Here is a 21,076-nt window from a genome sequence, read left to right on the forward strand (position 1 = left end):
TGAAGAAAATGAGGTAATGGTAGTTGGTGAAGTATACAACATAGATCCAATTACCATAACCACCTAAATAACAACAGCATTTCAGTTCTGTAAGACGAGAAATATGAATACGAGTTTATTTATAAAAATCCATTACTTAAGAATTTACATTCTGTAGGTAGAAGATAGTGAAGAAGCGTATGTTTAAGAGCCAAATAGATGCTCTACCACCGAGGACCTGTGTTGATGCAAATTTAAACTGCTCGTTCTTCTTCGTTCAAGTTGCCTCTCCCGCCTTCCATGCTTTACATATCTACAACCACGGCAACCCTGCCAAAAGAAGGGTATAATTTCAGGCGGAATTCGCATTATATATTCACGAGTCAACAAAAATATTAATTAGACATATAATCATCCAACCTGGTGTGCCCCAGCAATCAGGTTCGTTGGCAGTTAAGGTTCATCCTTGGAGCTAGAAGCGTCCGACAGTTCCATAAACGGGATTGGATGTTGTGGTGAAGTACCTAGAGTGGCAAACACCACACATAACAAATATAAATAAGAACTATCATAAACCAAGTAGGCAATGATGGTCTCTTGCATATGTCATTCACCTCGTAACAAAATTCCAAATATTCAAATAAAATATTGTAGTGAGATGTCAGGTTTCTGCAAGACACGAAATGCTGCTAAGTGTAAGAAAATGTAAAAGAGGGAGAGTAATAAAATTTACCACTTCACTTTTTTATAAAGATTAGAGCATGAATATGCCAATAATATCTGTAGAGCACAGTGCATGCGTTCCTTCTGAAGTAAAATATGCTAGTACTGGAGGGCATTTTGGCTGAACCTATAAAGTCTTTAAAACATATGATAAGATGTTTTGGAGCTTACAACCACCCCTAAAAGAGTTCGATTACTATCTTAAAAGAGCATCTTATTTGCACCTAAAATGAGATGCAAGCAGACCCCAACTATTTCTTTAAAAGAAGATCTTGTCTTGAAAAAATCTACTAGTTTTAGTATTTTTATTACAATATTGTGATTACTAACATCTTAAGAGCTTAATAATCCAAACACTTCACCATTTATTTCTATTCTTTTTTCAATTAAAATATATAACATCTTATAAGCACAAAAAATCTTTAAAAATGTAAGATCTTATAAGCTGTAACTTATCTATGCGTGCTAGATAAAATACAATAAAAATGGAATTTTAATTAGAAACAAGATGGTTTCTAGGGTAATCCAATAAATTTTAATTAAGCCAACATCCAAAAGTCCACACCAGATACGTTTCCGAATAACAATGTTACGCGATTAGTAATATGTAATAATAAGTTTTCATCAGCACAGTAAAGTTTCTTTTCTCAAGTTGTAGTCTGCCGGGAGTTTTCAGAAACAAGAGAATTAATTCTCTTTGATTTCATAATCTCCTTCACTACTGTGGTCATTCAATCATCCAGTACATGCAATATCACTCTCTAACACAGAAAGCTAGTCCCAAATCTCAGGATACCCTTGATCTTTTCCACTCAAATTAACGAATTATTTACTTTCCAATATAGGTAACTCAGAAAATCATGAGTTTTTGCAGCAACCCGTCATATTGAGTGTTGGTGTAGTACATCATGCAGAATTCTGAGGTGCTCTTGGCTTAACAAGTGGCATTTCAGACAATCTTTCTAACTAATTCACCTTATTTTAAGCATCCCCGTCTGCATTTTGATGCGGAATAAATACTTAAATATCATCAAATTTTGCTAAAGCAGTATATATAGTCCCACAAATTAGAAACCTTGGAGGTTTTCTATTTACCATCCCAAAAGTAAACCTGAAATTTTGCAAGCATCTCCCTGTACTGGCTCTTAATATATACAAAAATTCTTGCTATTATCCTAACTGGAAACCAACAATAACTTCAAAAAATATCGAACGGTTTTAGAAATTTCATGCTGTCAACTACAAATTGAGGCAATCTATTAGACTTTTCATGAGCAGGTGACATCTCATCAATGGCTGAGAACAATAGTTCGCCATTACCAGTGGATAATAGCGAAAGGAGCTCAAAATTTTCAATAGAAAATATTAGTAATACCGAATACGCACGCACACCGGAAATCAATTAATAAGAATTTAACATTAAAGTTTACGTTTTCCCCCCTCCCATTCAATTTATCCAATTCAACAAATTCACCATTACTAGCATTCTAGATGTGTATAAAGGAATTAACTTTAATTGAAATAGCACCTTCCCGGATCCCGGTGAACAATTGCTCAATGCCGTGCCAGAAAAAAAAAAAAAAAAATCTTCGATCTCATAAATCCATTCATTTTCCCACCCCCAAAAAGAAACTAAAACCATTTCATGAATAACTTGATTACCTTCAATAAAATATGTGGAGGAGGGCCAGCCCTTGGCAGACACAAGGGACATCTGCTCGTCCTCCGACAACAATTCATGCTGCAATCGGTGGTTCCTAGTCGGGTCGGAAGAAGTTAATTTGTCGAGGGCTTCAATCATGCCGGCGGTGGGGTGGTTACGCGTGGAGGCGGAGCGTGGAGGGACCCAATAGGAGTGGCCGGGGAGGAAGGGGAGCCAGTCGGGAGCGGCCCGGCGGACGATGAGGCTGTGGATGGCCTCCTCGAGCTTCTTGATGCCGAAAGCAACGACATCGGAGGCGGCGGGCTCCGGTGAATCGGGCTGCGAGGAAGAGGCGGCGTCGAGGTCGAGCTCGATGAGCTGAGCGTGGCGGGGCTTGGAGGAGCGGTGGCGGTGGTGGGTTATTAGGGCGTTTGAGGGGCGGAGAGAAGCACGGGCAAGGGATTGGGAGAGAATTCGAGACAGCGCCATCAGATGAAGAAATGGGATGAGAGAGAGAGAGAGAGAGAGAGAGAGAGAGAGAGGAAATAAATAGTGTGTACAGGGAAGGTTGGTAATGGTAATGGTGTGAAGGGGAAAATGATAGAAAGTGGATAAAGAAGAGACTCCGGGCGGGCGGGTGCAGCAATTCGGGTCAGGGTCAAATCTACACAACAATAATCCACCCACTGCCTTTGGCTTAATTAACTTTATCTATCATCAATATAATTCACTTTATTTAGAGCGTATTTGGCCGAGCTTCTAAGTATTTTAAAATAGTTTATAAATTGTTTTCAAGTTCGTAAGCTCTTTTAAGGTGTTACAGAAATCAGCTTTTTTAATATTCCCTTTTGACTCTCAAAAAAAAAAAAAAAATCAGCTTTTTTAAAGTGTTAGGTTACATAAGTTCATAAATAATTTATAAATGGTAAAAATAAGGTTCCAGAGTTTATAAATTTTCAGAAATATAAGTTTTTCTTCTCTAATTTATTATCATAATCTTATACAATTATTATTTTACAAATATTATTCAATCATGATTTGTTATTTTCATCATATACTTTTCAAGTTCAACTTTTATCAATTTTTTATCTCTAACAAATATTTTATCTCTCGAGCACAAAATTCTCTATATAATTTATAAATTCAATTATTCAAACACTTTAAAGATAAATTTAACCAAACACCATCTTAGTGTTAAATGACCGAACTTGTCCCATTCGAACATAACAAACTACAAACCAATCTTATTATATCACGTCGTGTTAGGTCCAGACGAAAATTATTTTAGATATTTTTTAGGTGTAAAAATTGGTATGATACTATCTTTAAATTAAAATTTAAATTTCTACTCATACTTCAATAGAATATTTATAATTTTGTTGGTATCTATAATTACAAATCTTGCGTCGATCATTGACACATCTCATGATGAGACGATTTCACATAAAACTTCCATTTTTTGGGAGGTATCGATGAATTTATAAAGTACATTTTCTAAGCTTCTACAATTTTCCCTCTTTTCTTTCAGCCATTCCTTCCATAATGCTACAGTGACCTTGTCAAGCAAGTTTGGTAGCCTCTCGTATTCTTCAAGGTATTTTCCAAGTTAAGATTTCTTTTGTTTATTAGTTATATCTTATTTATTTGTTGTAATTATTAATGGTATGAACTATTAATTAATGGTATAAACTAGTAATTTTATAGGGAAATTTTTATCAATAATTAGTTATTAATTTGTTTTTATTTTTGTTTCATATATGCATTCCCTGATCAACATTTACATTCTTTTAATGAAATGTTTTTCAATAGAGATACATCTAGTGACAATAATCAAGATCGAGATTAAATTTTTACTCACTTATTTGTATGTAAATATGGACACCTTTTGTGAGGCATAATTTGTCACATTCTTTTGAGTTTGAGACAAAAATTAAAGGTTCTCAAGTGTTGTGGATTTTATGAATTAATTAAGAAGTAGTTATGGCTTTATAGTTATTGTCGGATATATACTCATATTTTTACAAGATCTTCTTAATAGTTCAATCACTTTTTAAGATAAATTAACAATATTAAATAAAAAAAAATTAAAGGTCAACGCAATAGAAAACTCAAATTCAAGACCTTTGGCCTCAAACATTAACACGTTACTGATAAACATGCATTTTTACCTCTTGGTGTGTCATTTTTTATGTTTAGTTATGAGGATTTTGTGTGTTTGTTGATTTATTTGAGTTTATATTCGTTTATGGTCAAGAACTTGTTACTTGCTTGTGTTTGAACGAATTTTCAGAAATAATAAAGCAGAATTTGGAAGAAGTCGCTGAAATACAAGTTGTAGTTCGTCTCGATAGGAGTTCGTGAGCGCAAACGGTTCGTAAATCGAAGTTTGGACAAGGGAGAACGAGCCAAAACAAAATCACTGCGCAATGCCGCGCGAGGTCGCGCGTCCAGGCGCGCGGCCGCGCGACCCGGCCGCGCGACGGGGCAGATTTTGCTGGAAGACCACGCGGTCCAGGCGCGCGGCCGCGCGAGTCGCCGAGTTTTCACCCAAAAGTCCGTTTTTCAGCCTTTTACACGATTTTTGGGTATTTTTTAGTCCTACTTGACCTAGGGCATATAAATACTCCCCAAGAACTTATTTCTAAAGACCTTTTATCAACCTTTTATCATATTTTACTTTTCCTGAGAGCTGAGAGAAACAGAGAACGGAGCCAGAGCAAGAACTGAAGACTCTCGAATTCTACTACGGTTTCATTGTTGAATGTTTATTTGTGTATTTGAGATATTGATTTTTAGTCATATGTCTATGTGTGGCTAGAATCCCTTTTTCCCAGGGTTTAGGGAGTAGACATGATTTGAATTTCTGACTGTTTGATTCAATTAATTGAGATTGTTGTTCCTTTTTATGTTCTTGTTATAATTGTTTGCTTTATTGATTGGCCACCAATTTAGCATAATCATAGGTTCTAATTTGATATCGGGAGATGATAATTATTACCTGAACTAAGAACATAGAAACACATATATTTAATTCTAAAGGGAATTGATATTTGTGAGGGCGTTAATCCTATGAGCTTTTAGGAGTTGCATGTTAGAAGTGCGATCCGGGGACGGTAGCCTTGCATGTAATCAACGGTTTGTATGCCACGGGAGTGGGTATGAACTAGCTTAGAGATTGCCTTAGGAATCATCTTATTAATTGAATTGAACATGTTAGTTAGGAGAATCTGTTGAAACCTTTGCCTTGGGAAATCTTGTCTTATCTGTTTCTCTGTTTCGCAGCTTGTTTTGTTTTCTTTCCTGTTGTTTATTTATTTAGTTTTAAAACCAAAACTCTTAATTTCGTTTGTCCAGATAGAGTAGAATAATTTAGGATATGAATTGGTTAAATCAGTCTCTGTGGAATACGACCTTGCTTGCTACTGTACACAATTGCACCCGTACACTTGCGGCGTGTTAAATAAAATAGCGAACAGTTACTGCTTGGCTGCTACACATGCATGCTAGTTCAATCACTTTCTACTATGTGACATGATCAATCTAGCAAAGCTCATGTCATTAAATCTATAAAATAGTTTGATCACTAGATCATCATATGGTGCACCTGGAGAGAGAAACGTCAATTACAAAACTCATAATTCCATAAATATATTAAAAATGGCTTTATGCGAGGAATTAATACAAATTTGGTTGCCTTCTGCAGAGGAAGAAGAAGAAAAAATGTAAAAAAAATAAATTTAGTTAGAAGCAAAACTATTCCAGAGACGAAGGATGAAAGTCTATGAGTGAGAAAAAGATATTGAATTTTTGAATATGTAGAAAAAAAAAAAGAAAAAAAATGATTTATTTAGAAACAAAATCGTTATGACTTAACAAAGATAATAACGACTTTCGCAAAAGACGAATTAAAAAATAAAGCTGTTGCTCTACCAAAAAAAAGGATTAATTGCATATAATATCACGAACTTTGTCCGAAATTCATTTTTTACACGATCTTTAAAAATTTTATTTTTTATGAAATACTTTAACATTTATTCAATTTCCCCACGATTTTTTTTCTCCTCAAATCGGAATCGACGTGGCGCTGATGTGGTTCGCCGGCACACGCCATTCCAGTAAATGAAACGTTGCGTTCGATTGGGTTGATTGCATAATTTCATATAATATCACGAACTTTGCCCGAAATCTATTTTCCCCACGATCTTTAAAATTTTCATCTTTTATCAAATACTTTGACATTTGTTCAATTACCCCACGATTTTTTTCTTCTCATTATCATTGTATTGTTGAGCTCATATTGTGAACTTGCAAATGATCAAGTCCAATTAACATAAAACATCTACAAAAAAGTTCTACTATGTGTGTCTTTTTTAGTAGAAAGTTCTGCAAACTCCTATGTTGCAAACTCAATCTACCACAGAAAATAGCAGAAGATGATTCTCTTTGACCAAAAAATCAATGCAATAAATTTCAATCTGCAAACTCCTATGTTGCAATCAATAACAATTTTTTGTCATTCTCCTTGAGCTCAATGAATTATTCAATGTCCACTCCAAAGAAAACCCAACAAAATGAAAACACTAAAAAGAAGAGATGAACTAAAAATCTACAGCAACAAACTGAAAATTCTATAAATCCAAACTAACAACATAATCTTACTTTGAAAATTAGCAATATTGCTACAGATAGATCCTCGCTAACTTCACAATCTTACTTTGCATATATGAAACACAATCATTAAATCATCACAGAAACTAAACTCTTCAAAGCAGAAACAGAATCATTCTCAAACTCTTCAAGAAATTAAACACTAATTTGGAAAACTGGATACAGGAAGCACCGGCGCCAGCAATCGACGCACTGGTTTGGAAGACTGGAAACAAGAAGCAATCGGCGCTAATCAGCGAGCAGTCGCGCCACTGGTTTGGAATCGGCGACACGAAGCAATCGACGAGCAATTTGGAGAGGAACCCTTCGACAGAGGTGGTAGGAAGGAAAGAAAGCGTTTTTTTCTAGCACCAAAAGCAATTGATTTCATTTTGCCTGAAAAAAAAAATGAGAAATTAGAAGAAATTAGGGTTTTTTATTATTATTATTTAGTATTATATGCATAATTTAACATTCATATATATTCCACGTCAGTGTTATGTGTAAAATTAAATCCACATCATTGCTATGTCAAAGTATTTGATAAAAAATGAAAATTTTATAGATTGTGGGGAAAATGGATTTCGAACAAAGTTTGTGATATTATATATGCAATTAACCAAAAAAAAAAAAAAAGTAGTTGTATTAATTTGGAGGTTGAACGCTGCGTTTGATAAGTTAGAGACTCATGATTTGGAAATGTGGATGAGAGTAGAGCGAGCAGCCTCCTTTCCCAATCCCACCAATCTTCTCGCCCTTAAAACACCATCCCACTTGCTATTCATTGCGTATAAGTTGGATAACAGAACGTAAGGCCAACCTCCAACTGCGACATCATCATCTTTGATGAGCCTCTTAGCTATCCCTTCCCCAACACCTTCATCTCCATGCAGTCGGCATGCAGAAAGCAAACATCCCAAAACAACTTCATCATCACTCACGCCTTTATGACTATATATAAATTCCTCAGCCTCGCTCAACCTCCCAGCTCGCCCCAATGCATCAACCACGCAGCACAAATGCTCCATTTCAGGGGCTATTCCGTGAGCTCTGCTCATACACTCCAACACCACTCGCCCCTCGTCAGCAAGCCCCGAATGGCTGCAAGCGCTCAGGAGTTGAAGAAATGTGATGGAATCCGGCTCCACCCCCGTCCTCTTCATCTCCTCCAACACTGCCATCCCTTTCTCAGCCTGCCCGTGATTCGCAAATGCAGCAATCATGGTGTTCCAAGAGACAAGATTACGAGTCTCCATTCGCTCAAACACGGTGTGTCCTGAGGTAAGGTATCCACATTTAGCATACATGTTGACAAGTGCGTTTCCGACACCAACATCCCAATCCGGCCCTGTCCTCATCAGACGGCCGTGGATCTCCTTGCCGATTCTCACGGAAGCCATGCTAGCAGCCGCGGAGAGCACGCTAGCATACGTGTAATCATCTGGAGTCGTGTTCATCTCTCTGAAAACATCCAGAGCCTTTGAATGATCCTCACAGCGGCAACAGTCAGCAATAGCAGTATTCCATGAAACAACATCTTTTTCTCCAATACACCTGAACGCCCTGTCGGATTCTTGAAACAAACTAAACTTGGAGTAGAGTGTAATCAAAACATTCCCAGAAAATGAGGTGCAGTCAAGCCCGAGCTTCACCATTTGACAGTGTAGCTGCACGACCGTTGATAAACCATATACGGTTTCACCAGCCCCTAATAATCCTGCGAAACTAAACCGGTCAGGAAGCAGCCCCCGTCTAAGCAATTCCACAAACAACTCCATTCCCTTCTCTTGGAGCTTGCTTTCCACTAGCCCAGTGATTGCAATGTTGTAGGAAACTAGAGTTGGCTGAACAAAGTTGCTATCGCAAAAAACGGATAATGCATCAGCACACATGCCGCATTTCATGTACACCAAAAGCAGTGAATTAACGACGAAACTAAAGGAACAATAGCTCAGCTTCAAGGCGAGCGCATGAATTTGCTGCCCGAGATTCAAGTCCCTTGAGCGGGCGCAAGAGCTAAGAGCGCTCGAGAACACCGAGTCATTGGGCTTAAAATGCTTGTGCATTTCGCTGAAAAGTTGAAGCGCTTTGTGGGGGGTATCCCAAAGGTTATAGCCAGATATCAAGGCGGACCAGGTAACCAAATTTCTGTGGGGCATTTCGTCGAACACCTGGTGGGCCGGGTGAAGAAGTCCACATTTGGCGTAGAAATTGAGAATGTGATTGCACATGGAGGTTTCTGCTAGTCTTCCTGTCTTGATAGCTGCAGCGTGGAGCGAAACCCCACGTCTTAATGCCTTGGCTTTGGCGCAATGGTGGAGAAACAAACCAAGATTTTGTAGCGTCATCAATTTTCAGACGACAAAATTTGATGTTGAAGATGAACACCTCGAAATGTACAACGTAGAATTAAGAATTTCAGATCACCCAAAATATGACTTCGCCAATATCATATTCCACATTATATTTGGGGGAGCTCTCAGTTTCAAAATTTTGGTTTGTATCTAAATTGTCAATTTGTTACTACTACTACTACTACAATAAATAATGCTTAGGCAATCATCAAAGCAAACTCCAATTGGCTGAATATGTACCTCAAAAACTCTATAAAAACGATCAATGAATTACTTTATGGACATTTAGACCAAGTAGTACTAGTATGAAACAAGTAGAAAGTTTCTTACATCACAACTGCAATATGTCGGCATCCCCATTTCGGAATGCCAACTTTAAGGAAGGAAAACTGGCTGGAAAAAACAAATTTGAATAAAATAAAATAGAAAAAAAGAAAACCCACAGGGACAAAAATCGCAACAGTGCAGCTCAAAGTCCCCCGAGGTCTTTTTGCCCCCACAATGTAAGCATGAAAATAAATAGCTCGAATAAAATGATCGTACCGAGGTTGGCCATTTCTGCACCTTCTGTGGCTCTGCTTGCACTTGCATGGCACCACTTGTTTTACAACAACAGAAGCTAGACTAGAAATGGAGATGAATGGGGTCGAATGCAATGGCTTTAATCGACCAAAGAATCCATATTGTGGCTGTCAATCCTCCTCCATAGATGTATAATTGGGGAAAAGACGTAGCAACTTATTCAGTGTTTCAGGTAAGAACTTCCTTGCAAATAGAAAACATGGACGTTCGACTCCATTCCACAAGCAAGGTGTAAGCTTGGCTTGTCTCTGAACTCACAACGAAAAGTAACTTAGTTTAAGTATTTAAGAATCATAACTTCAACAGAATGATGCAGTACAAGCATTCTACTAACCTTTTTGTCACTTGTTACATGCAAACTTTCTGCAATAGACTGCAAAAGAAGTTGAAAGTTTAGTGTTTAAATAGTTATCAGGTAAAGTAGTTACAGGAATATCTTATCCAAGGAATATTTCAAACAGAATGCAGATAAAAGTTACAAATATAGTTCATGTATAAGCTTTGGAAGAACATAACCATACTGTAATATTTCTCAAAAGCTCCATGGTAACATCCTGCGATTTGTATGATTTTGGGTGCCACTTCATTTCTGACCAATCAACATGTGTTACTGACCAATTGGCTATTCCAGCTGGATCAAGCATCTGAAAATGCAAGCTAGAATCATATAGAAAAAGGAGGGAGGGAGGAATGCATCTTAACCATCTGGAAGGAGAAAAATACGACAATCTTACATGGAAAAATGTTGGCAAATAGTGTTCATCTGAATAACAGTTGCGTCCTCCTTCCATACCTGGCTGTTCAATCAAAAGAAAGGCATAAGCATTAGCACTTCAGTACAATGTGTTATCAATATGCTACAAAACATGAATAAATGTTACATCAAGAAATGTAGTCAATAAAGAAAATCTGCAGACATAAAGCTCTATTGTATTAATTCTTGTGTTTGAGCAAGAGATATGGAATGAACAGATGTCATGGCTCATACATTGTAGGCAACAATGGAATGTAATCACGTATAAGTGTGAGAGAGAGTGAATGGTATAGCAGAGAGAAGGGCATAATGTAGTTAAACAGAGTAGAATACATTAAAAAGAATTGTTGACAATCAATTACTAGTTTTGTGAAATATCATATCCTATGGTGTTTTTTAACTGAAAAAATAAATAAAACTTTCTGTTGAAAAATTCATATCAATTTTATTTTTCAAGAAATAAGACCCTCTCTGTTTCTAAATGAAACTTTTATTCAAAGGACTTATTACTAGCTTTCATTCAGAAACTGCAACAAGAAATTTAGCACTACGATACATACAACTTGTAATTTTTAAACTAAATTCCTTTATCCTTTTCAGACTAGAAACTAGAAAATTGAATGCATTAATTTGATGAAGAAGAAAAATGTAGTCTTTTGTGTTAAATATTAGATCATGACGATTATAAAAACTTTGAATCAGTAAGAATTCAGATAACAATCTACCTACCATGAAAGTAACTGCCAACATTGTATACTACAATATAACAAAAGAAAACAAATGTATATTGACCTAGCATCTAAAGTAGAATGTCACAAATGTACGGAAAAATAAGGTATCACCAAATATAGAAGAATATGGTCAGTCGGCATAAGACAATGAGATGGGCATGACATAAAGGTTACAGTCACATATCGAGCATATTGCATGTCTTCTAACCTCATCTTCCTATGCATACACATGCATATATTAAATATATAGCATCCACACATTGAGGCAATATTCAAAACTAATAATCTACTTTGTTTCTGTTAAATATTCAACCTGCATTCCAACCTACTACATAAAGAAGTATAAACATTTTAAAGTAGAGGCATTTCTAGCAATGGTAAGAACAGTTAGGTTTTGTGCATATTGTTAATGTGAAATGAAGGAATATTCCAATACAGCCCCCAAAATCATGAGCAGGAAGTCTATGAAGTTAAAAGGATAAATAAAAATTCTATAAAATGCAGAAAGTTGAGAAATTACTTGTAGAAGTATTATTTATAAAATAACAATAATGACCTTGCAATGCTCCCTGAATTTTCTAAAGTAGAGACTATCAGCCATGATTACAATAGCATGCTGCCGCTTCATTGTGAACCACTGCATGTTGAAATACAGCATGTTATGGCATGAATTAGAAAGACAAAGAAAGTGAGCATGTATTGATATTATGAAATGTGTCTTGTCAACTCCGAAGCTCCAGTAGCTAAAAGAGAAATGTCTAAAATCACCGTACAACATAGAGAACCTGGGAGGTCCAATTGCACATTGTAAAATGCCCAGATGAATTTGACAGGCGTTATTGATACTTGAACAAGATAAAATCTCAATACTTATTAAGGGCAGAGCTGACAGCTCCTATTAATCAAACCTTTAAGATTTGAGAATAATTTCAAATCTGTAATTTTCTTTTCCCAAATAATCACATGATTATTATGCAATTTGAGACACACCTGGGCTCCTTTGCGAAAGTCTTTCTTCTCTACTTCAGGTAACATATATTTGATATACCTGCCACTTCCATGAGGACCAGGATCCTCAAAGCTGCAGAAATTGTATCATAATTACTTCTTATTAGTATTCACAAGCAAACTCAGATTCACTGTGAGGGCTAGCTTTAATAATTAGTATTCGTTGATATCTTAAGGGGAATTAATCGTCAAAATCATTCGACAGTCTTCATTTCTTTTATGATAGATACTTGGAATGGGGAATCTGTTGGCAGTTTTACATCGCTTACGACATGGAATATATTGTATCACTTACCTTAGTTTTAGACGTTTTGCTCAATATGACACAAATCTTAAAAAGCAAGTAGTCAATTCAACTAATTTTTGGTCTCAGTTCTTCATTAGATTCTATAAGTTATCAGATGTAGATACTTAAAAGCTTGCTGCCAAATGTTAAAATTGAACCACTTTGGAATACATGGGCATGGCTGAAAATAGGTAAATGAAGAGGGAAGGTTGAACAGGGCAGACTTACCAATCTATAAAGCTAACATTTGTGTGCATGAGATAGTCATACACAAAATCAAAGCTGCGAAGTGGTATGCAGCTGCAATAAATAAAATGCTTGATTAGTATTCGAGTCTTAGCATGAGATCAAGCAGTATAGAAAATGGGAAGAAACTTAACACAAATTATATTTATTCTACAGCAACCTGTCAGAAAGCAGTACGAAATGCTGGTTGTCTAAATCTTTGAGTGCATTGGCTAGAAGCCGTCTTTCAGCATCAACCATTGAAATTTTTCCCCACTCTACCTGAAATTGTGACATTATCACGAATCAAATCTAATGGAAATTTTAGTCCATCGGTGGTAGAAGGGTTTTCTACTCTTGACCTGGACAAACCAACCATAACACGGATAAAAATTAAGTACTGCTAAAAACCAGAATGGTGAAAAATCTTGGCTATACTTTAAGTAAGTTATGCTGACTGTTTAAGCAAAAGAAGAACTTCATCAATCATGTTTTAAGAAAAAGAATGATTTAGTTCAAAAAGAAAGCAATCAACATAAAGTTCAGAACAGTATAGATAATGGTTAAGTTGTACATACTAGCTTGTGTTCAGTGCATACTTAGGCTAAGATCTTAAGAAATAATGTTATCCATTGATACATAGGTCTAAAGATATTCTGATATAGTTTGCTGAACTGTTTACAATTTTTTTTAAGCTGAGCATCAGATGCAGGTCCACAAAATATAAGATTTGGAATGACAATAGCACACAAGTAATAACATTATTTTGTCAATTTTGAAATTATACTGACCAGGTTGGGTAAAGAAATTGAAAACAGACCGTGTCACTACGAATTTCTCGATTGATAAAATAACGGCTGAAATGAACAGGTTTATCCTTGGATGCATGCACATACACGCTAAATCTACCTTCATTGCCCTGCCATAAAACAGAAATATTCTTGAGAAAAAGATGTTGCAAACTGAATAACATAAAAAAAGAATGTCATATAATTTGAAGCACAAAGTCAATATTAATTCTAATTTATATAAGTAGGAGTCTTCATTTACACCCTTCGCCTCAAAAGGATTTAGCTGCTCTTGCCAGCATACTCTTTTGGCTGGAAGAGTTAGTTCATTATAAGGGTGATGAACTAGTTGGCGGATATTTTAGATTCCTTTATCGTGTCTTGTGTATTGACCCAAGAAAATGCCGTTATTTCCCTAGCAGCTTTAACCTCTTAGAAGGGCATCTCCTTTCAATGTGTATATACTAAACTTGATGTTAGCTTAGATCAATTACAATCATATATGCTACTGATCAAATGGAATTTAGTCAACCGACATCCTTCGAAGTTCGAAACTAGAGACACCAGTCTCTTTGAAACTTTTAGCAAGTGAACTAAAACTAACGTTGGATAAATGAGTCTCTATTTCCACGAAAAGACAGGGTGTCAATCTTGAGAAGACAATAAATGATCATACTTGAAATTTAAATTGGCATTGAAAAGTAAAGAGAAGTTGAGTTACCTGGAAAAACTTGTCCCATAACTTCTCAAACGGTAAAGCACCGGGTGTCAAAAATAAGAAGGCAATTTTGGGATTCAGGGATACAACGGGAGGCCTACTAAGGATATCTTTAATTACAACTCGAGAAGCAATTTCATCATCAGTTAGTCCTCTGGTAAGTACAGGAGGAAGCCAATTTTGCAATGCCTCGCAACCATTATATGAGAATACATAACATGCTGCGAAATTCTGAGGAGGATAAAGATATGAACAAATCAAGAACAAGCTGACTAATGAGACCAATACAATAATCCATGTTGGCTTCTTTAAATGGCTGCGTTGGCGAGCCATAAGCAACATAGATGATTCTTTTGTGCCCATACGCCAGTCCTGAGTTGATTTCATCTAGAAATTATGCATTGCATGTGAATTCTAAAAAAATACTCGATCTTGTTCCACAGCTCGCCTCAAATACGAAATGCACCAAAGTAACATTACATAACCGCCTAAAGCGGACCCTGAAACAAGAGTCTGTATGTTAAGAGCAGATTGATGCGCGCATAAGGAATGTTCAAGTGCATATGGGTCATGAATTCAAACTAAAAGGATATAAGCACGTCAATCTTATCATCAAAATGGCTCTGATTTAGCATAATACGGAAAATTGCAAAGAAATCATGTTGCAAAACATCAAAATGGGATCACACAGATTAAATGAGCGACGTATATATTATTATTATTATTATTATTATTATTATTATGGTACTAAAACTGCAGATTCAAATTCCTAAGGCCACCCTCTATGAGTAAGAAAGCAAATTTATTCTCCCACACAAAATCCAAAAGGCAACGCCGAATCTGAATCCACGACTTTTGGAACCTCTGAAAATACGCAACTCAAATCCGACACAGATAAAGCTACTCTCGAGAAAACACTCAAAAATAACATGACTCATGCAGTCGCAAAAGAATGTAGGCAGGCAAGAGACAAATGAGCAATTTACCTGAACAAGGAGAGGGAAGAGATGCGAGGAATTCAATCGTGGAACACAATGATCTGTATTGTATGTACGTCCGCGCATATATAATTATAGTATGTGTGTGTGAGATCTAGGGCACATCGAACTACAATTTGACCAATCACGGAGAGAGAGAGACGAGATGGGTTGACGCCACACTATAATATAGTAATTTGGTTTAATAGAGACAATTGATGCATAGGTGATGGGTGAGGATTCCAAACTCTTGTGTGTGTTCTTTCCAGTGTTGGCTTCTGCATTGAGAGAGGAGAGAGAAGTAAACGTTTCATCCAAGCATAACAAACATTTGAGCCGGCGACGAGAGTGGGAGGCACGCGCAGGGAGAGCGCATGGCCCAATTTTGAAATGCTACAAGTTGGCATGTGGGGTTCTGAGTTGTGCTGTGACTTCGCTTACTTGTCCATATATTTATTCCTCTGCCGGGAAGCTTCGGATCAATCCCAAATTCGTGGACCAAAAAATAACATCATTGCAAAATTAATTACTTATTCCATGTCTAAGAAAACGACCGGGAATTTGAAAAGTCTACTTGCTCCATTTCCTGGTATACTCATGATTAGTTACTAAAATTAATTGTGTGACTTCCTTTAGCCCATTCATAAAAATTAGCTTCTTTATTTTTTGAAGAAAACTTATTAGCTAATTTTCCTAATATATTGTTTTGTGAACCTACTACTTCATTTACATGTTAATCATATGCCACTATTGTAATCCATCCGTTTATTAAACTAGTACTCATATTTTCTTTTGATCCGTGATCAAATAAGTATTCATTTTTCTTTTCTTTTCTGATAAGTGTATTCCACATAATTCATTCACACTAAAAATGAGATTTTCATTCCACTTAAACACTTAATTATATATTTTTAATTTATGTTATTTTTAAATGGATATTTATTTGGTGAAGGGGGAGTATCCTAAGAATGGTCAAAATTTGATTGCTTGGGCTGTGAAATTGTAGGCCCATAAATATTTAAAACTGGCACAAACACAGTCCAATCTCCCGCATATGGGATCGACTACTTTTATAACATCGGTCAATGTGTTTGAAAAGGTCCAGTTTTAGATTTAGGTGTGTGGGGGGTTTAAACATGGTGTCTGAATTTGTCAAATAAATTGACGGGCTCGAATTGGGTCAATCTATGTGATAACTTTGTGCTCGTTCCATTGGTACGATACAATATAACAAGATAGAACGTACCCTGTTTCATAAAAATATGTATATTTTTATTTCTTCCGTCCTATAAAAATATACATAGCTTATTTATAATAGTAATTCTTCCAGTAAACATCACAATTAATGTGAAACTCTTTCTCCACTCACACTATATTTTATAGAATTTTTTAAAATTCGTGCCGTTTCAAACTATACATATTTTTATGGGAATGAGAGAGTATATTATATTGATAAGGGACCATTATTCTAGATATAAAATTTAGATGATATAAAATTCATATTTAGTATTTATTTTAAAATTTAGATTATGTTTAGAATTTAAAATATAACTTTATTAAAAAAAAACAAATATGCTTCAATATTAGAAGGGGGGGGGGGGCGCCATGGCTCCAACCCAAAAATTCTTTCATTGATGAAGGCAGTAACCGACTTTTCAAACCAAAAATTCTTCAAACCAATCAATTACATGTCAAACAAAAAATTGCACGATTGCGATCAATTCTTCACAAACCAAAAATACCTCCGGTCCTCCGCAAATCAAAAATTACAAACTAAAAATTAAAAAATAGAAGAAAATCTTCACGAAATGCAGTGAAAATTATTTCTTCACAAACCAAAAATCCTCCACAAATCAAAAATTGCATCCACAAGAAATTCAGGTCTCTTAAATAGATGAAAAAATTGATGCGGTGAAATTAGAGAGAGAGAGAGAGAGAGAGAGAAATTCTCCATCGATAAGACAACGAATTACAACTTAGTTGGTAAAACGCTTCGCTTTCCCTCTAATCATTAGATCAGGAGTGATGAGGAGAATGAAAAACTATTATTAATCATCTTTAAAAAAATTATCCGTAGATAATAAATTACAAAAAAGAGAAAATAATATTCTATATTCTATGTCTCTGATGTGTTGAAGATGTTGGAATTTGTTGAGGAGGCACGAGAGAAGTTAGAGTCTGAGGGATTGAGTGAATCCTTGCAGAAGATGAATCGATTTTGAAGGAATTATGGAAAAACGTGTCCAAGGCAGTTTCAATGATCTTTTGAACTCCAGACGAATAGAAGGTCAACACGTGTCGAGGATTCCGCTTGTTAGTAAAAAGAGCAGGATCGTGAGATCGTGGAGTTAACTGCTTTAAAATAAAATCTAAAAAGATATTCATTAAACCAAAAGAGTTTAGCATACACAAAGCAGACAACTTAAAATATTCCTGATAAAACATTTCAGTCAACATTTCTTAGAACTGAGAAGGATGCTTACGAGTCAACTGATTAAACAAATCATTTGATTACAGGATGATGGATGAACTGAGGTTTATCCTTCTTTAGTCGTTGACTGGTGGCGTCAGTTATGAATCTCCAGTTGATGAAGTTCCCCCTTGACTGATGCCTTCTGTGGAAACTTCAGTTGTATCTCCAGTTCTTTGACTAATCTTCTGACGCATGAGTTCTTCTGATTCTTCTTCGACAATTGATTTTTCTTTCTCAAGCCGCTTGTCTTCATTCTTTCCAGAGTGAGGATGAACTGCAGGGGTTAGAAGACATAGCAAGACAGGAGAAACACTTAGCACAGAGAAGAAAGCAGAAGTTTTGAAACCTTTTAAAAATCTTTTGACAACCCTTCTGAGTGGGATCTAGTTCAGTAGAACGGGTCAAAACAAATTGTTGTTGCGAACAACCTGCTCTGATAACCAATTGTTAGGTCCTGGAAGGTCTCGAATAGGTGTATGGGGGGAGAAATACACCTATAGGCTATTTTGAAACTTAAAAACAAACCAACACAACCTTTTACCAAAAACTTTGGCTGATGACTGATACGGAATCTCTCTTCAGTAAAGAGATATCAGTTAAGTCCAAGACTTTAACTGATATGCGTTAGGCTTCTGTCAGGTTTGTAAAACAAATGAGTGTTATGAATCTTACTGACTATCTGAAGATTTATCAGTTAGACTAATAACACTGGCAGCGAAAAACTTTACTTAAGAAATAGCCTTTGTGATTAAACACGTTGTCAAGATTTAGTTTCACTTTGCAGTTAATCAGTTTCAGTTGATAAAGAGTTTGCGTACAAAGAGAAAGTAAAACTGAAAGCGATAAACGACAAAGGGATTTTTACGTGGTTCGGAATCCAATTCCTACATCCACGGTCAGTTGATCACACTGACAAACACTCTGGGCTTATGCTTACGTGTGTACAGCAAATCGAAACAACCGAAGATCTAACCTTTAGTACCAACGCACTGGGTTGGGTTTCTCACTCTTAGCTTCGCTGAGACAAAACCTATGTCTACCCTGCGACTGCTAATATCTCACGGAGTTAGAACACTGGTCTGAACTCCTCTCGGCTCAAACACTCGTTTCAGTCAGTTGAAAAGAGGTTTGAAAACTTGCCAACTAGATTACAAAGAACATGTTCTCTGTAATCAGTTACTTAGGCTTTGGATATACAATATTTGCCTAAGGTTCTAAGAGAATATGTGTAATCAGTAGTGGACTGATTTTGGCTTTGTGATTCTTTTCTTCGATTCAAACTTTGGAAGGCTTTGATTTGCTGAGTAACGAATTCGGCAGCGTTTCAGCCTATGTATTTGAATCGGTGAAGATTGAAGTGATCCTCGAGCTCTATTTATAGAAAAGGTCTTGAATAGATCCATTGGCGGAGATGGTCTTCAAGAATTCATCCGTTGGAGAGTAGTTCGAATTTTGCTGAGGTTTCAATCTTCGAGGTTCCTTGTTTGGTGAGAAACAGCTACTCAGGTACAGGAGGTAAGGTGGCTCTGAAAAGGTAATCACCAAAAAGGAATGCTCTGCAGAGAAAGGACGATCTTTGAAATATCTGCATTTAATGCGGCTGTACTTTGGGAGTGTGTGGCTTCCTTTTAACTTTGGAGGTTCAGACCGATGAAGAATGTTAACTGATACTTGACTTTAGTACCAGTCCGCTGAATCCACGTGGCTTGCATTAATGAATCAGTCGTAACTGATCCTTTAGTCGAGAAACGCGATCAGTCAAACATCAATGCTTGACTCAGCCTTTAGTTGCAATATCAGTCAAGCTCTTCAGTCTTCAGTCTTCAGAACACTAGTTAAACTAGAAAAAGAACTCTAACACTTGAGTTCGAAAAGTTCTAGTCTATTACAAAGAAAACCTTAACGATTTTGGTATCATTAAAACTAGGGCAAGGATATTTCACTAAGTTCCCAACAGCATATCAACCATATATAATTGAAGTTTGATCTTTGTAAACCTTGGCAGCTCTCTACATAAAGCTCACCAACGCTAATTCGCCGACGACCTCTCGTTGACTTCCACGACCAATTTCACATTTTTATAGGCAATTCACAAACACTCCTTTAGATTTGTGTAGGGCGGATTTCCTTGACTCCATTGAAGAGCCAGCCGATGCAGATTGAACTTCGTCGCCGAAAAATCGCGTGAGAGAAAGACAGAAATGGGAGGCGGCGAGAAGGAGATGTGAGGGAGGTGGCGCCGGTGGTGGACGAGACGGTTATCGGATTTTGGCTAGGTGGAGGAGGTGGTTATAACGGCGGGATTTGGGAATCTGTGGTGGAGGAGGCTGAGGGATGAGGCAGAGGCGCTGGTGGTGCTACCATGGACCAGAGCGGCGAGAGAGAGAGAGAGACTGAGAGGAGAGGATAGGTGATATGTGATATGGGAATTTTTTTTAATTTTAATCTTAGGGGTAATTTAGTCATTTAACATAAAAAGTGATTATTTTTTAAAAAATTTATTTGATTGGGTAAATTTTAAGTTTACTAACAAAAAGTGGCTACTTTCATATATTGACTCAATCAAAATTTACAATCTACAGAGTTCATAAATTATAACAGTATATATAATTTATTTTTGATATATTAAAATTGGTATGCATGCATAAATCTCATTTTACTTATTCACAGGGGCGGATCTACATGGGTGCAAGGGGGTACAACTGTACCCCCCCAAATTTATTTTATTTATTTTACTATATATATATATATACAAAATATATATAATACAATATTTTAATAATTATAATATCCACGTTAATTGTTTAACAGTTTACAGTTATTTGTTCTATTAGTTTGTTAAGTTTGTGTTATTTTTGTCTTATTTTCCTTTCTAATTAATAAATTTTTAATATTGAATTTAAGTCAATCCTCGAGCTAAAGTAAATTATGAACTATTAATAATGAAATTAGTTTTTTTTTTTAAGATAAAACAATTTTTCAAAAAGCGTATAGAAGTAGGTCTTTATACGCTTTTAATGTACTTGTCATTCAATTAAAATTGCGAACAACTATTTACTACTCCCTCCGTTCCAACGAAAGTTATGCATTTCCTTTTTTCATAATAATTTTACACTACAAACAATGTGGCCCCACACACCTTTATACGGTTTTATACTACAATTTTATTCTCTTTAAATCTAGTGTCGA

The 21,076-nt window shown here is 36.1% G+C and overlaps 3 protein-coding genes across 4 annotated transcripts; all 3 read right to left on the reverse strand.

Annotated features, from left to right (window-relative positions):
- Window positions 1–102: 102 nt before the first annotated feature.
- On the reverse strand, window positions 103–2,982 carry LOC130997526 (uncharacterized). 2 transcript variants are annotated; one of them, XM_057922863.1, is made up of 3 exons: window positions 2,365–2,982; window positions 400–503; window positions 103–309 (listed from the first exon to the last, which is right to left on the reverse strand). In XM_057922863.1, the coding sequence occupies exons 1-2, from the start codon at window positions 2,831–2,833 to the stop codon at window positions 433–435; spliced, it is 540 nt and encodes a 179-aa protein (XP_057778846.1). In that variant the 5' UTR covers window positions 2,834–2,982; the 3' UTR covers window positions 103–309; window positions 400–432. The 2 variants fall into 2 exon arrangements, with proteins under 2 accessions (XP_057778846.1, XP_057778847.1); XM_057922864.1 differs by having other exon boundaries at window positions 103–503; window positions 2,365–2,926.
- A 3,975-nt stretch (window positions 2,983–6,957) lies between these two features.
- LOC130997527 (pentatricopeptide repeat-containing protein At3g53360, mitochondrial-like) lies at window positions 6,958–9,339 on the reverse strand. The gene has a single exon (XM_057922865.1). The coding sequence runs from the start codon at window positions 9,337–9,339 to the stop codon at window positions 7,678–7,680; it is 1,662 nt and encodes a 553-aa protein (XP_057778848.1). The 3' UTR covers window positions 6,958–7,677.
- Window positions 9,340–9,582: 243 nt separating this feature from the next.
- Window positions 9,583–15,914, reverse strand: LOC130997528 (glycosyltransferase BC10-like). The gene is made up of 11 exons (XM_057922866.1): window positions 15,424–15,914; window positions 14,441–14,937; window positions 13,752–13,850; window positions 13,113–13,213; window positions 12,935–13,006; window positions 12,403–12,493; window positions 11,969–12,049; window positions 10,662–10,724; window positions 10,449–10,571; window positions 10,262–10,300; window positions 9,583–10,175 (listed from the first exon to the last, which is right to left on the reverse strand). The coding sequence occupies exons 2-11, from the start codon at window positions 14,822–14,824 to the stop codon at window positions 10,038–10,040; spliced, it is 1,191 nt and encodes a 396-aa protein (XP_057778849.1). The 5' UTR covers window positions 14,825–14,937; window positions 15,424–15,914; the 3' UTR covers window positions 9,583–10,037.
- Between the last annotated feature and the right edge of the window lie 5,162 nt (window positions 15,915–21,076).

The sequence above is a fragment of the Salvia miltiorrhiza genome, chromosome 8 (genome assembly GCF_028751815.1).
Source record: "Salvia miltiorrhiza cultivar Shanhuang (shh) chromosome 8, IMPLAD_Smil_shh, whole genome shotgun sequence".
Classification (NCBI taxonomy): Eukaryota; Viridiplantae; Streptophyta; class Magnoliopsida; order Lamiales; family Lamiaceae; genus Salvia; species Salvia miltiorrhiza.